This window comes from Kryptolebias marmoratus, linkage group LG12, assembly GCF_001649575.2.
Source record: "Kryptolebias marmoratus isolate JLee-2015 linkage group LG12, ASM164957v2, whole genome shotgun sequence".
In the NCBI taxonomy this organism is placed as follows: Eukaryota; Metazoa; Chordata; class Actinopteri; order Cyprinodontiformes; family Rivulidae; genus Kryptolebias; species Kryptolebias marmoratus.
Window position 1 is genome coordinate 7059547 of NC_051441.1, and position 13914 is coordinate 7073460.

Genomic DNA, 13914 nt, shown 5'->3' on the forward strand with positions numbered 1-13914 from the left:
TATGGCTTAGCATCTTATAATTATACCATAGCATCTCATAACTATGACTTTTTTCTTTAGGTTGGCAGAAATGGCCTTCCATACTGAAGCCCAATGTGACAATCTGAAGAAAAACAAACAAAAAAATATTATAAACTTGCAAAAGTAAAAGGAGCTGCTTGCGTAAACATGTTGGATGCATTTTAAACACAGGGTATAAACAAGCATGTAAACAACAACAAATACATGAACAGTACACATCTGTTTTTGAAGAAAGGTTTCTGCATGAAGTTGTCAACACATCTGTACATGTAGCATTTTATAACGGTTTCATTTTTATGGCGGGAAAATCGTAGTTCCGAAATCGCCGACAGTAGCGAGGGGCAGTGAAGCGTCGCGGCACTTCCTATGACCATATTTGGGCGAGCATCGGGGGAGCGGAGGGGAAGCGTTTCGAGGGGCTAATATGAGCTTTTGTCTGTCGTCTGTCTTAAGTAAAAGATCCAAACGTTGTTTTTTCATAAGTTGGCTACGTCACGTTCACAGCAAGGAGCGACGTCCTGCTGCAGAGATCAGAGCTTTGATTCAAGGAACTCTGACACACGCAGCAGCAAAAACATTTCATTCTGGAAAACTGTCTGGAGACGCAGGTAAGATGGATTTTTGTCATTTAACAGCATCAAAAACCACATTTAGTATAAATCAAGCAAAAATACACACCTGTTGTGTCACTCATACTGTAGTTCCAATGTATTATGCTCATTTGGCACCTGTTGATGTGAATTTTCTGGAGTTGAAATAATTCCAGTAAAAAAAAATGTGGGGAATGATAAAGTTCTGCCGATGCACTGATAGAATATAAGAATATCTGAAATATGTTGATGACAGATGATGAGGCTCGCGGTCTTTTGTAACACAGGAATCATACGTGGTGCACAAACTGGGAGACAGAAATGTGCTAAATCTGTTGTACTGTATGTCTGCAATATGGCCAGAAGTTTCCTCTGTGTTCAGGAAACATCTTGCATCTGATCAGAAAGCTATGACTGACAGAGACTGAAAAATCAGAAGCACATTTTAGCTGCACATGATACACCCTGCAGGAAAAGTCCCTAACAGGTAGACCAGGCTGCATGGTCTTAAATGTAGTTTATTATTATTAATTATTATTATTATTATTATTATTATTAGATGTGTGTCATTTTGAGATATTAATTAGAAAAATTTATTCACAGAGATCTAGAATTTGGTTAAAGACATGTTTATTTAACTTCTGGTCCTGATTATAAAGCATCTTCGAGTTCACTTTTGTTGGCTCATTTTTAGAAAAAGCACCTTGGAGAAGCCTGTGGGGGTCGTTTTCTCTCTCACACACATATACACAAATACAAACACACACACACACACACACACAGCCATCTCTGCTCAAACTGTCTTTTTTCCCTAGTGACAGCCACGGCAGTTCAGCGCTTTTAATTTACCTGTGCTGCCTTTATTGACAATGATTATACGTTGAGCTGATTAAAAGAGTAATAAAAAGTGCTATGTTCCATTATTCATCAAGTAAATGAAACTGCAAACTAATAAAAAATTAAGCTATGGTCTGTGCAGAATATAATTATTATAAATGTTTGTATTTTTCTGTTTTTCTTCATTTTCTTTTCAGCAAATCATCCTTGGTTTACAATTGCCTGTGTGGCTTTCCTCCTCTCATCTTAAGAAGCAAATTCAGGTCAGCTCAGTTAAAACTAATTATTATGCATTCACTAATTAATCATTAACACATGGAGTAAATCTGTGGTTATTACTCTGATTACAAAAAAAAGACATTTATAAAAACATCAGAACACAACTGAGGCATGATGAAAAGGTTGTACTAATGCCGTTCAACTTAAATTACAGCCCGTATGACTTCAGAGCATCGCATTGTTACAGTTTTGGAGGTGCAGATTGATGTTTTTGTGTAAACTCTGGAGATGGTTTTATTGCTTTTTGCAGAAAGACTCAATGGCAGCTATTTTTGACAGTAGAGGTACTTCTGGAGTGTTATCAGGATGACAAAGGATTTATTATCTGTGCGATAATAAGCATGAATTTGTGCCATTGTACAAGTTTTACATTTTGTCTGCAACTGTCAGTGATTTTTTTTTTTTTTCACTTTTTGGCCCCGCAGCAGACGCTCTTTTACAAAAGCTTTCAATTCTCAGGATTTTCTCCGGCAATCAATTCTGAAGCTAAAGTGCCTGTCATGTGTCTGAACAATATAAGCTACTGGGAACAGAACTGTGTTTTTAGCTGGATTATGGATTTTGTGTTATCCACAGGCACATATAGTATAGATCCCAATCATGTCTACACGTTTTTTACATCCATCCATCACTCCCCTCGGAAAGCTCTTTAAAGATTTGACTCAGACCTGACAGCTTGATCTATTTAGCCCACGTGTCCCCGAGGGCCTGCCCCATAATAACATTAATGGTCAATGATCAGGCTCTTTGTTCTGTCTTAAAGCTCATCAGGAAGCATCAGCAGCACTGCAGGATAATCTTCCTAGGGTTATGATATGATTTAAATGCATATGCCTTCTGGCTGGTGTGCTAAAAAAGGTTGGGAGAAAATGGAGGACTTAATTGAAAGTCTTGTTACATTCTGCCGACATCTTTATGAAATGATGTTCTTAATACAAACTTGGGAGTGATATAATATTATGCAGTGGCCCTAATTTTATTGATGTTAAATTAATAAAACCCACACAAGGACGTGTGTTTATTTGAGGCTGTTAATAATCCATGAGCACACTGTGCCAACCTTGATAAATTGCTTCTCTTTATTTCCTTCCTGCTTCTGATTTACTTGCACGAGAGAAACATTGTATGGATACAAAATATTCTCAGGTCTGATTGCCATAATTAAGTTTTGCGAGGACTGACACTGGCAGATTAGAAAGATATGCAGATGAGGATGTATTTTTTTTCTGTATTCTAGTTATAACTTTGGCCTGTTTTGACCGTTAAACCCATCATTATGACCCCTGCATTTAGGTGAACACATTATAACATCAAGAGTGGGCTCTTTTTCCCAGCCTTTGTAGAATTTACCTGTATTTACCCGCTCCTTTTCCTCCACGGTTACCATAGAGACACTCCATCCCCATCAGCAAGTCGACTTTGGCTGCAGGGCTCATTGGCTCTCGTAGGAGAGACTCTGGTAAGCAAGTGTCTCCCTGGCATGACTTCGGCACCAGTGTAGCGAGAAAGGCATTTACTTAGCTTTGACAGTGTTTCCTTGGCAGCCCATGCCCCATCGATGGCGGCACGTCGCCCCGTTTTGTCACTATGAGTTGACGACCGAGACAGTGTGAAATCCAGCTGGGAGAAATCCACCCTTGTAATTGAAATGAGTTCACCTGGGAGACAGCTGCTCTGCGGCGCCTGTTAGCTGTCACAGTCCGTGCTCACCAGCCTGCACGCATGTTGGTGGCAATGATAGAACCCCTGAGCAGGTATTATCCGGCCCGAGACACCTTTTGTTTGAAGTTGGGGAAGGAAGGAAAAAAAAAAAGAGCAAACACGCCTCGGGTATTACAGATGCATAGCCTTTAAGGATGTCAAGAACAGAGCATAGCAGTGGTAAATAGGAGTCACTCGATGGAGCATGAAACATTGAACAGTTGTTCACCTGCAGTGACAAAAAAACACATAAATAAAGCTGCAACACAGCTTGAGGGTGGTGCTCACTCCTGTGGGAGAGTTTAATGCCCACAAACTCAGATTTCTAACAATAATTGTTGGTATTTATATTAATATGTGGGAATTTGTGTGTAAATGCCCTTTAATGTTATAATCTCAAGTGAGACGTTCTAATTAGGTTAGCTGATCTAATAATAAGTCATTTTACCAGAACATGCAGCCCCTGGGACTGACCACACACTTGTTTTCTTCTTATTATTTCAAAGCTGTGTTTAATAAAACACAATGTTTCGCTCGTAATGGTTATTTTGTGCACGTTAGGTTGTTTAGTTTGTACATTTGATTTCACTTGTGCCAATAAAATAACAGTAAATATGAAGTCAACACAACAGGGGATTTCATTTTGACTCACTTTGCCAACTCAAGGAGGTTTGTCATCACTTTAAAGGACCCGAGCTCCGTTCAAAACATTTGGTTTTGAAGAGCTTCTTAATTATAAAAGTTTGCTGTTCTGCCATAGTGCCAATTTTGATTTTGGATCATGTGTTGAAGTAATAAAGTCAGATAAATAGATTTCTCTCTCCCTGACAGTCTCACAATACTCCTGTTTTCTTATTGTTAATGATATATTTACAAAGTGGTTTTTTTTTTCAGCGCTGCTTGTGTAAAACTATTGTAAATGCTGTAATGAGTTAGAGTCCATAAACAAACTGGTCTTTTTCTGAAGTGACAGTTTAGTTTTGTTGAGTCTTAAAATAGCACTGATGTTTTGCAATTGCTGTAATTTATGCAGTGCAGCAACTTCCTTTGATCCGTATAACATATGGCATAACAAAGAACAGCAAACTATTCACATTTTACAAACGCTCCAAAATAAAACGTGCTTTCAGGCTGTGTTTTTGGTCGTGAGACAAGCATCTTGAGAGAGCTTGTGTTTTATAATGAGGAGCCGAGCCTCCTTCGTTCAGCAGTAAAGGAAAGGAAAGGAAAGGAAAGGAAAGGAAAGGAAAGGAAAGGAAAGGAAAGGAAAGGAAAGGAAAGGAAAGGAAAGGAAAGGAAAGGAAAGGAAAGGAAAGGAAAGGAAAGGAAAGGAAAGGAAAGGAAAGGAAAGGAAAGGAAAGGAAAGGAAAAGGCTGTTTTGCTGCACTCAATTTGTGTTTACTTTTATTTTCATATGAGCAACTTAAAGGTGTAAATGAACAACTAAGAAAAGGAAATTGTATCTTATGCATTCAATAAAAAATGGCCTCAAACAATAACATATCTTTAAAAATAGTTTTATGTGCAATCTCATGTATTGTTCTTGGAGTATGTGTTGTAAATGCCTCTCAGCTACTACCACACCAGATTTTAGCTCAATATCTGTAAAATTCACCAAGGTACAGCCGTTTTTGTGTAGGCTAAGGTTGGTTAGCTGTGAACTGGGTTGGCTACAAAAGGTAATCAGTTGTAAATGCACAACCAATAACTAGTTTCTGAAAGTTTCATTAAAATCCGTTCAGTAACATATCAGACACACGTCGCCTAAAGCAAAATCATTATCGCCCTTTTGCCTTCAGCAGTGGGCGGTAATTAGACACCTGTTTGAGTAAAGATCTGATGCACTGATGATATTCATCAGAAGGGAAGCTCTGACAGACAGTGGAGACTCCATGTAGATTACTGTACAGATGTCAGGCCGTTGGATCAACAACAAGCTGTTCTTTGGCTCAGCCAAAGATGCAACTTGTACCACGAATTTCTGCTTTACTCCAAGTTGGACAGCTGGGTGCATTCTGCTCTCTTTGGCTTGGAAAGCCAAATGATTACACTCAAACAGGCCAACATGTTTCATTTGCTGGATCCATTTGGTCTAAGCACTGTAATTTTAAACAGGCAACCTTCAACGGTGCTGTCCAAAAACAAGAGGAGAAAAAAAAATCATCACAGCCGGTAATATGGGCCACGTCAACACTCACTCGCTTCCTACAAGCAAGCTAATTGTTTTTTTTCTCTCTCTCATGCTTGGTTAATAACAGAGACTATTGTGTCTCCTGCTGGTGGAAAAAAAAAATCAGAACAAGTCACCGGGCCGTTGCATCTTTTTCTCGTAGATGTGGAGACATTGACTGTCATCTATTGAAAAGAGGATCTAAGTGTCTCAGCGTGTCTGGCTGACTGCCTTCTGAAACAACCTCTCCATCAATCAAACTCCGTCTCTGTTGTGTCTGTTTTTAACACACAGCCGCTTTTTTATTGCGACTCACAAAAAAAACCACACACACACACACACACACACACAAAAAAAAGATGTTTTTAATACCAATTTCCCATTTCTGATAGAATCGAGTAAAATGGATAGACAGAGACAGACATGCTGGTAATAAGCTTCCCCTCCCCCTCATTTTCTAGGCAGATGTGCAAATCTGTTTTAAGTGTTTGGCTGCACGAGCGATTGACATTTGTATGATGAAAGACTCGCAATCAGATCACTGTGGAAGTGTAAATGCAAAATGAAAAGTGAACAACACTGTAAATAGTTTTGCTACTGTAGTGACTGTGATGTTACACTCCAAAATAATAATAATATAAAATTCATTTGATCCAGTGATTGTTGTTTGGTCAGCTTTAATATTAAATTGCTGGTATTTATAGATGCCTAACACTCGGTTGTGAATAAAAGGATTAACTCTTAATAAAAGGTGGATTCTGCACTTGCTGAATAAAGGTCTTTCTTTTAAATCCGACCGAAAAGGTCATAATACAGCGTGTTTTAGACTAAGATCTTCTTATGTTGTTATGTTGTTTAGGTCAAAACTTGAAATTAATCTTATGCACAATCTCGCACCATACTGTGAGATGTTATGCTGAAACTCTCAACTACTACCACCTCAAATATTATGTCAATATTTTCCTAACAGAGTGACTCCAAATAGTTAATGGCAGAATTTTCACAAGCGGCTTTGCACAATCTGCTAGTGCTCAGAATATGTGCTGAGAATAAATCTCAGCTACTGACACATTGAATTTGAGTTATAATTATAGCCATTTTTGCGTTTTTAAGTTAATTTGGCTGTGGCAGCCATCTTGGATTGGGTTGACACCAAATGTTGATCAGAAAGACAAGAATAAACATAAAGAGAATCTAAAAACGAAAAAAAACAATAAACCCAGTACAAAAGAAACTTAAAGAATAACTTCAACAAAACCCAAATCTTGACACTGTAGATGTGATTCTAATGATTACTTTATTTAAGTTTCATAAAAATTTGTGCAGTGGTTCATGAGATCTTTTGGAAACAGACAAGCACAAGAACATGATCGTCCTCTTTTGCATTTGGTTGGCGGGTGACCATAAAAGTTAAATAGCTTTTATATCTTAGTTCAGACAGAGATTTAGCTGTGATTATAAACCCAGATTAAGATATCTGATATTTTTCAAAGAAAATGTAAGTTTGCTTCCTCTACATGTTGTTTCGTGGAGAGAAAGACACCATATGTTCTTTCCTAAAACAAATCCATGCAGAACAGTTGGACTTGTTCTTTATTTCTTCTGCTGTGGAGAGTTGGGATAATGCTCAGCATCGTAATGAGGTTATATGATTCAGGTATACTTAGACGACTCGGTGAAGCCAAAATGAGAATTCACTTTATGGCAACCGGTTCTGACATCGACCTACTCAATTTCAGAGAATTGCTTAGCAACACAGTGCCAATCTTTCTTAAGGTTGCCAGGTAGGATTACTTTACAGTCACGATAACCCAAGAATAACTTTCTCTGCTAACGTTTCAATGACATTTCTGAGAAAAAAAAACAAAACAAAAAAAACTAAAAACTTTTCCAACTTTTATATGGAAAAGTTTTTTCTTATCATATAATGTTAAGAAAGTGAAGTACTGGCAGAACTCTTTCTCTTTTTGTAATGATCACCTCTGTATAAATCACTTATTCTCTGAAGTTTTTCTCATCATTGTCACCCAACTATAGCATTTAATTGTCAGCATAACAAAGATTCTTTTTGACCATAAAAAAGAAAGAAATTCTAAAAAAGATCAATTTGAAAAATGGCACAACTTTGATTGTATTTTTTCTATTTTGTACAACACAAAGTGGTTTGCTAAAACACAGAAAATGTACCTAAATCTTTAAAATAGGGAAAGTTTTTGCTGTTAGAAGAATAAATGCCACTTACAAAATGATGGAAAGCTCATCCAGTTATAATCAATATTGGCAAAGACCTATTTCAGCTGGAACAAAAGGTTAATCTGATTTATATACAAACTAAAACAACCTGATATGTTTCAGGACTGCATGTTAACTTATAGGCACATATTATAAAATAATTAAAAAATAATTATAGACTGTTTTGCAAAGATACAGTAATAATTAGAGTGTACATACAGTATTAGTGTGTTTTTTATTAGACCTTCAGTGTACTACCTCATGATTAACCAGCTACCAAATTGTTTTCTAAACCCAAATTCAGAACTAAAGTCTTCCCAAACATTTTGCAGCAGAAAGAGAATCATTTTTAAACTTTACTTTTCTCTGTTTTCGTGTAATTTTGTTTTATTAATGACAACAATTATTGTGGTATTGTTATAATGTGCCTCGTGTGTTTCTCTGCTTCTTTCTTGATTTACATTTTTGCACAAGTCGTAATTAAAAACCAGAGTAAAAAAAAAAAGGAAGGTAAATTTTATGCACGTGTCAAATTAAAGTAAGACCTGAAAACACTGTAATTAAGCTGAGAGAACAATTATAAAACTTGTGGGACCAAATTGGCTTAAAAAACACGAACTGAGAGCATTTCTTAAACCAAATATGTTAATTTATATCATCCTACTGGTAAAAATAAAGAGGTTGCAGTGGAGCGACAGTACAACCTCTCTAATTACACCAAAATGAAAGTTCGACACAACCTGCTGGTTTTGTTACACAACTTTTCTTTAATTGGTGTTTTGTAATTTACTGATTCTGTCTGTCTTGACTCTTTGTAATTTAATTGAATTGATTATTTGGACTTGTTATTTTTTTGTTGTACAGTTCCCTGTGGTGGCAATTGTCGTGAATTATTGTGGAATAATTGAATGAACTGAATTGTGACGTTCACTTTTTGTGCTAGTGAGCCATCATGACGACACTGCTGGACTTGAAGAGTAGCGTGCTGAGGCAGGTTCAGAGAAGCCAGTCGCTCAGAAGCCGGAGGGAGCCTCCTCCCACCGCCAGCAGCCCCCTCACTCACTGTCCCGAGCCCTTACCTCACAGGTGAGTCACTGCTGTGCACTCATACACACTTTCACATAACTTTACATACTCAGAAATAATGTTTTTTTCATTGATTCGTTGAATAAGAAGCTCATTTTTTGAACATTACACATATTTAAAGTGTGGGTCATTTTCTGTGAATACTCTGTTGTCATTTATTCTTTCCCTTGAGAAAACTCAGAGTTTGCATCATAAAATATTTTGTTTAGAAATGGTAAAACAAGCATTTAGCGTGTTAAAATATAGCAAAAATTAATCAACTGGTTTTTACCAAATCTTAAAATAGGTCAGATTTCCTATTAAGCAGTGTCAGTACTTATTTAACAGAAACAGTGTTTGGAAAAATCCAGTCTTAAACCACCTTCAGCAGCAATAAATTCAGTACCATCTTAGTCATTCTCTTGTGGATTTGCTTCTCTGTTTGGGATCTCTGTCTTGTTGTGCTTCAGCTGTTAAAGAGTTGGCCTCACATTTGCCTCTTGCATATATTGGTGCTAAAAACTAGTTCATGGTCAAATCAGTGACTGCAGGATGTTCTGGTCCTGTGGCTGCTTAACATGACCAAATTATCAACCCTCCAACATCAGGTTTGGCAGTAATGGGCTTGTGTTTCTTGTGCTTTTATGCCATGTTATTATCACTGTGAATTCTGACCAAACATCTTCAACAGATTGCTGAGTTTTAGTGCCATGTTTTTATCAGAAAAGATGCTTTCTCCTGGCAACTTTCCAAACTGAGTTGTATTTGTTGTGTCGTTTCCTAAAGAACTTTAACATTAAACATGCGGTACTTAATTTGTCCTTATGAGCGAGTGTGTGCATGCATGGTTGTGTGTTGTGAGTCTGTGTTGGCCCTGTGATGATCTGCTGACCTGTCCAGGTAGTATCCTGTTTCTCACCTGTTAATTGCTGGGATCGACACAAGTCCCAACATCACCCACCCCCATCCTCACAACCCTGAACAGGATAAAAGGAGAGTGGAAAACAAATGGACAAATGCTAAATGGATCTTTAAAGTCTGAGATTGAGCTCTTGATATTTTTTTCTGTTTTTCTTTTCTTTTTTTATTTGCATCATTTGGTTAGACTTGTGTTGTTGAAAGTCTCAGAAAATCCAGTTCTGTAAACAAAATTTCTAACTGTGGTGATGATGATGAAGTGATTTTTTATTTGTCTAAAGCTGAGCCCAGTCAGTATGCTTTTAGGGTTATTGTTGATGTCTTATCTTTTTTTACATTAGTTAAAAACACACCTGGATGCTTCAGATGAGCAAAACCGGCCAAAACTTGTGCTTTTATAGAGGTTTTCATAATTGTTGATTATTAGTGTACCTGTTTAACAGAACTTAGTTGAAACTTATTTTCTTAATTCCAATCAAAACAGCTGAGTGTGGTTTGTTTTTACAGAGTTTTTGCATTTTTCTTAGAAAATACATTTGGCAAAATATCACGTGGTTCTTACTCTAAAGTTGTTTTTACATTATTTTAGGGCCTTTTAAGGACAACCTATCTTCCAATAATATGGCCTAATAAATTAAACCTTATACTGGAAAAATGGGGTGTACTTACTTTTTACTTTTCTCTGAATGCTGCTTTTACTTCTCTCTATAGATTAGTTGGTAAATTAATGTAATGCAGCATCTTGCTTTGCTTTAAAGTTTAAAGTAGGCAGTGTAGCTCGAGTTATTATGTGCTTGATTGCAGCCATTTAGGATAAGTAATAGATTTGCTTGTGAGAGTCATTTTTTTTAGGAAATTAAAGTGCAGTTAAGGTAGCTCAAAAGATAATGACATCTCTTCGAAAACAACAGCACAAGATCGGAAGGAATAATTTCTGTTTGCTATTAATTTGTTTTCCACTGAATGTCCTGCTGAAGCTGCGGGTCATAATTTCTTGTCAACACGATGTGATAAATGCATTGCATTTAAACCCGAGCTGTGGCTCACTCAGAGAATACCGTTTAGAGGCTGCTGTTTCCCCAATGACTTATAAACCACATCGTTACACGAACAGGCAGGCTCCTCACAGATCCCAAATGATGCTTCCTTGTAGATGAGTTCAGACCTCCAGATGCTTGCTGTTTTTATTTGAGTGATAAAGACGCCACAAAGAAGGAAGCCAAACAACTTAGGCATGTTTGCTGCCTGTGCTTTTGTTTGTAAATGGAACTATACACAAATTTACATGATTCTATGTGTGTATGTTCTTATATATGTGTAGATAGCTGGTATTTTTGTAGCTCACACCAAGATTAAAGGCTTAAATCCTCAAACCCAGTCACTGTTCACCATCATCATGTGCTTGAACATTTCTATCTTGATTGAAGTGGTTTCTTCTGGGATGCTGCTGCCTATATACACCATTTAAGGGGTCGCTGAGTGATCTGATATATCTAAATTTATTTTCACTCATTTTCAGTGAACTTTACATTCTGCACTTAGATTGAAGTGATAGACAGCACTTTCCACCTCCAGGTCAAAACAGAATATATATATATTTTCTCTTTGAAGAATCCTGTTCTCTTTCAAGCTTTTCATCAGCCTTTCAGTCCATTCAAAGAGAACAAACATGCCACTGTTTGGTATCGTTGTGTGAACCACGCTGAACACGGAGCAGAGAAAGCAAAGGTGAGAGCTGTCTGAGGAGTTTAGAAAGAAGATTATAGATATTCATGTCAAAGCTAAAGGCTACAAGATCATCGCCAATCAGTGTCATGATCCTGTGACCTCAGCTGTCAATATTAATAAAAAGTAGACGGTTCAAGTGACTGTCACATCCTTCCAGGATGTGAGGAAACAAGAGGAGACACAACCCCAGTTTGATCAAACCAAAAGTTTTAAAAAGATGGTTAAAAAGAGACAAGGAACACATCCAAAACCATTCAAGCCGAACTTCAAGGTCAGCTTAGGTCACATTTTGAGTCTTAATGGGCTTCATGAAAGAAGAGCCAGGAGGGAAACACCATTGGCAGAAAAAAACAAAAAAACAGAACAGATATCATCAAAAGGCATGTTTATATTGATGAGACAAAACTGGAGTTCTTTGGTTCTTGTGATTTTTTCTTATTGTGAAAAGGTACCAACAAGTTTATCTGGGCCTTGTCAATCTTAGCTAAAAGTAGACATGTTTTCAGTGTCAACAACTAAGTTTAGATTCTAGAAAACGCTCACTATTGGAGCAAGTTCAGCCCAATTTCAGCATAGATGTCTATGGAAAGTTCAATTTTTGTTTAGATAGCTTTTTAACCTAGTTTACCTTTTCATTAATGGAATACTGCTACAAAATAAACTGGTTTAAAACACCACCCTGAAGACAGTCTGAGTTCCTATAATTCATTCCAATTAATTTAGTTACCACAAAAGTATAAGATTACTTATAGGATTACTCAAACACAATTGGTCAATACTGCTCATACCACAAACAAGAATCAGAAATTCTTCATTATCCAAATTAGGCTTAGTTCCTCCAGATTCTGGGTAAACAAAGCAGAAATTGGTGTGTTTATATTATCCTGACAATGTCTGTAATTTATTTAATTTAAATTTGATATATTTGTTGCTGTAGCGTCGTCAGATATATAGTTACTCTGCTGTTGTTCCCATGGGGAGAAATAGGCAGTGTTGTTTTTCTTATTGCAACAAATGAAGCAGCGCAGGTGAAAAAAAAAGTCATCAGATTTTTTTTCACTCTCATTCTAAGCTTCATCTGAAGCCAACAGTCATAGTATGAACCTGAGGTTTCTATAGCAACCTAAACACAAGCTGCTGTCACGATGTGAACTTATACTTATAATGACAACTATGTCTATTTTTACCATAAAAGAATATCTTAAATGTTGTGTTGCGTACTGATTGGATTTTGAAGGTTACAGCTGGTTATAGCTGGTTTTACCACATTTATCTTTTGTGTAATTGGATGCCATGTCATTGTGCTTTAATTACTTTTTTATGCAAGTCAAATCTTTTCTCTTGCTCTTCATTAGAGACTGATCTGAGCTGACAGTATCTCACCTTTCTCTCAATTTCCCATGCCAGCTTCTTGGTGCTGCTGCCTTCCCACTGAGCCTCAGCCTGAGCGCTCATCATTACGTGCAGACTGTTGATCTTTGTTATCCATTCAGGCTGCTGCTGACCTGCCTGCTCTCTCACTCTAATTGAGAATTTGCAAATGAGGTCTGGTGGATTTGGGCAGCTACGTCCACAGCTGATGACCCAGTAGTACAGTCAGCTGTCAGAGCTGAGCCTCTCCAAGCAGACACTGGCACATTGGAGGTGAACCATTTAATTCACTGAAGCAAATAATTGGCTTTACCTCTATGTGAGCTGATTGTTAAAGCTCTGGAACAGTGAGGGGCTTTTCTAGCTATACGACAAAACCCACAAGTATTTATATTTAAATTTATATTTCTGCTGGTTGTTGTTTACCTTGTTTTCTACTCCCTCAGATCTCCTTCAGCAGTGGTGGACTTGATATTTCACACTTAATTTCAGCTTGTTTTTAAGTCTGAAACTCGCTGTAAGGTTTTTAATGGCTCTAACTCTTTGGTGTCCTTATTATTAGGATCCTATTCTTTCGTAATGCAGAAGTCAAGCCAATCAAAATGAAGAGCAGAGACACCAAATGCATGTATTATAAAAGCTATTACAAAAGCAACAAATCAAGTTAAAATATCAAAACCAGCAGTATGAATGTTTGTGATTAGTGTTTTATTATTTTCAGCCCAAACTTACTTTTATTTTTAAAAACTGGTCACAATTAAAAATCACTGAATGAATGAAACATTTTCAGCTAATGCATTTATATAGGAAAATATTTTCATCTTAAATTAAATATATAAAACTAGAAAAATTAGCATTTTTTTTCTGAAAATGCAGTGTAAATGTTGACTTTGCTGAAAGTTGTTGAAGAAGCTGAAACTTTATTGCTAAAGTTAGAACAAGCAGAACAAAAGCCGAGACATTCAGTTAATTGAGCAGAACAATGACAGGTAAACATGAATA

General features: G+C 36.9%; 1 protein-coding gene across 2 annotated transcripts in view; it reads left to right on the forward strand.

Moving 5' to 3' along the window:
* The first annotated feature begins 435 nt into the window (after positions 1-435).
* The window catches only part of baiap3 (BAI1 associated protein 3), a 35357-nt gene continuing 21878 nt past the window's right edge, over positions 436-13914 (forward strand). Inside the window, exons 1-3 of one of the 2 annotated variants that reach the window (XM_017429293.2) lie at positions 436-629; positions 1646-1711; positions 8774-8916. In XM_017429293.2, the coding sequence (XP_017284782.1) occupies positions 8783-8916 (134 nt within the window). In that variant the 5' untranslated portion in view covers positions 436-629; positions 1646-1711; positions 8774-8782. The remainder of the gene's footprint in view (positions 630-1645; positions 1712-8773; positions 8917-13914) is intronic. The other variant, XM_017429294.2, reaches the window with a different exon arrangement.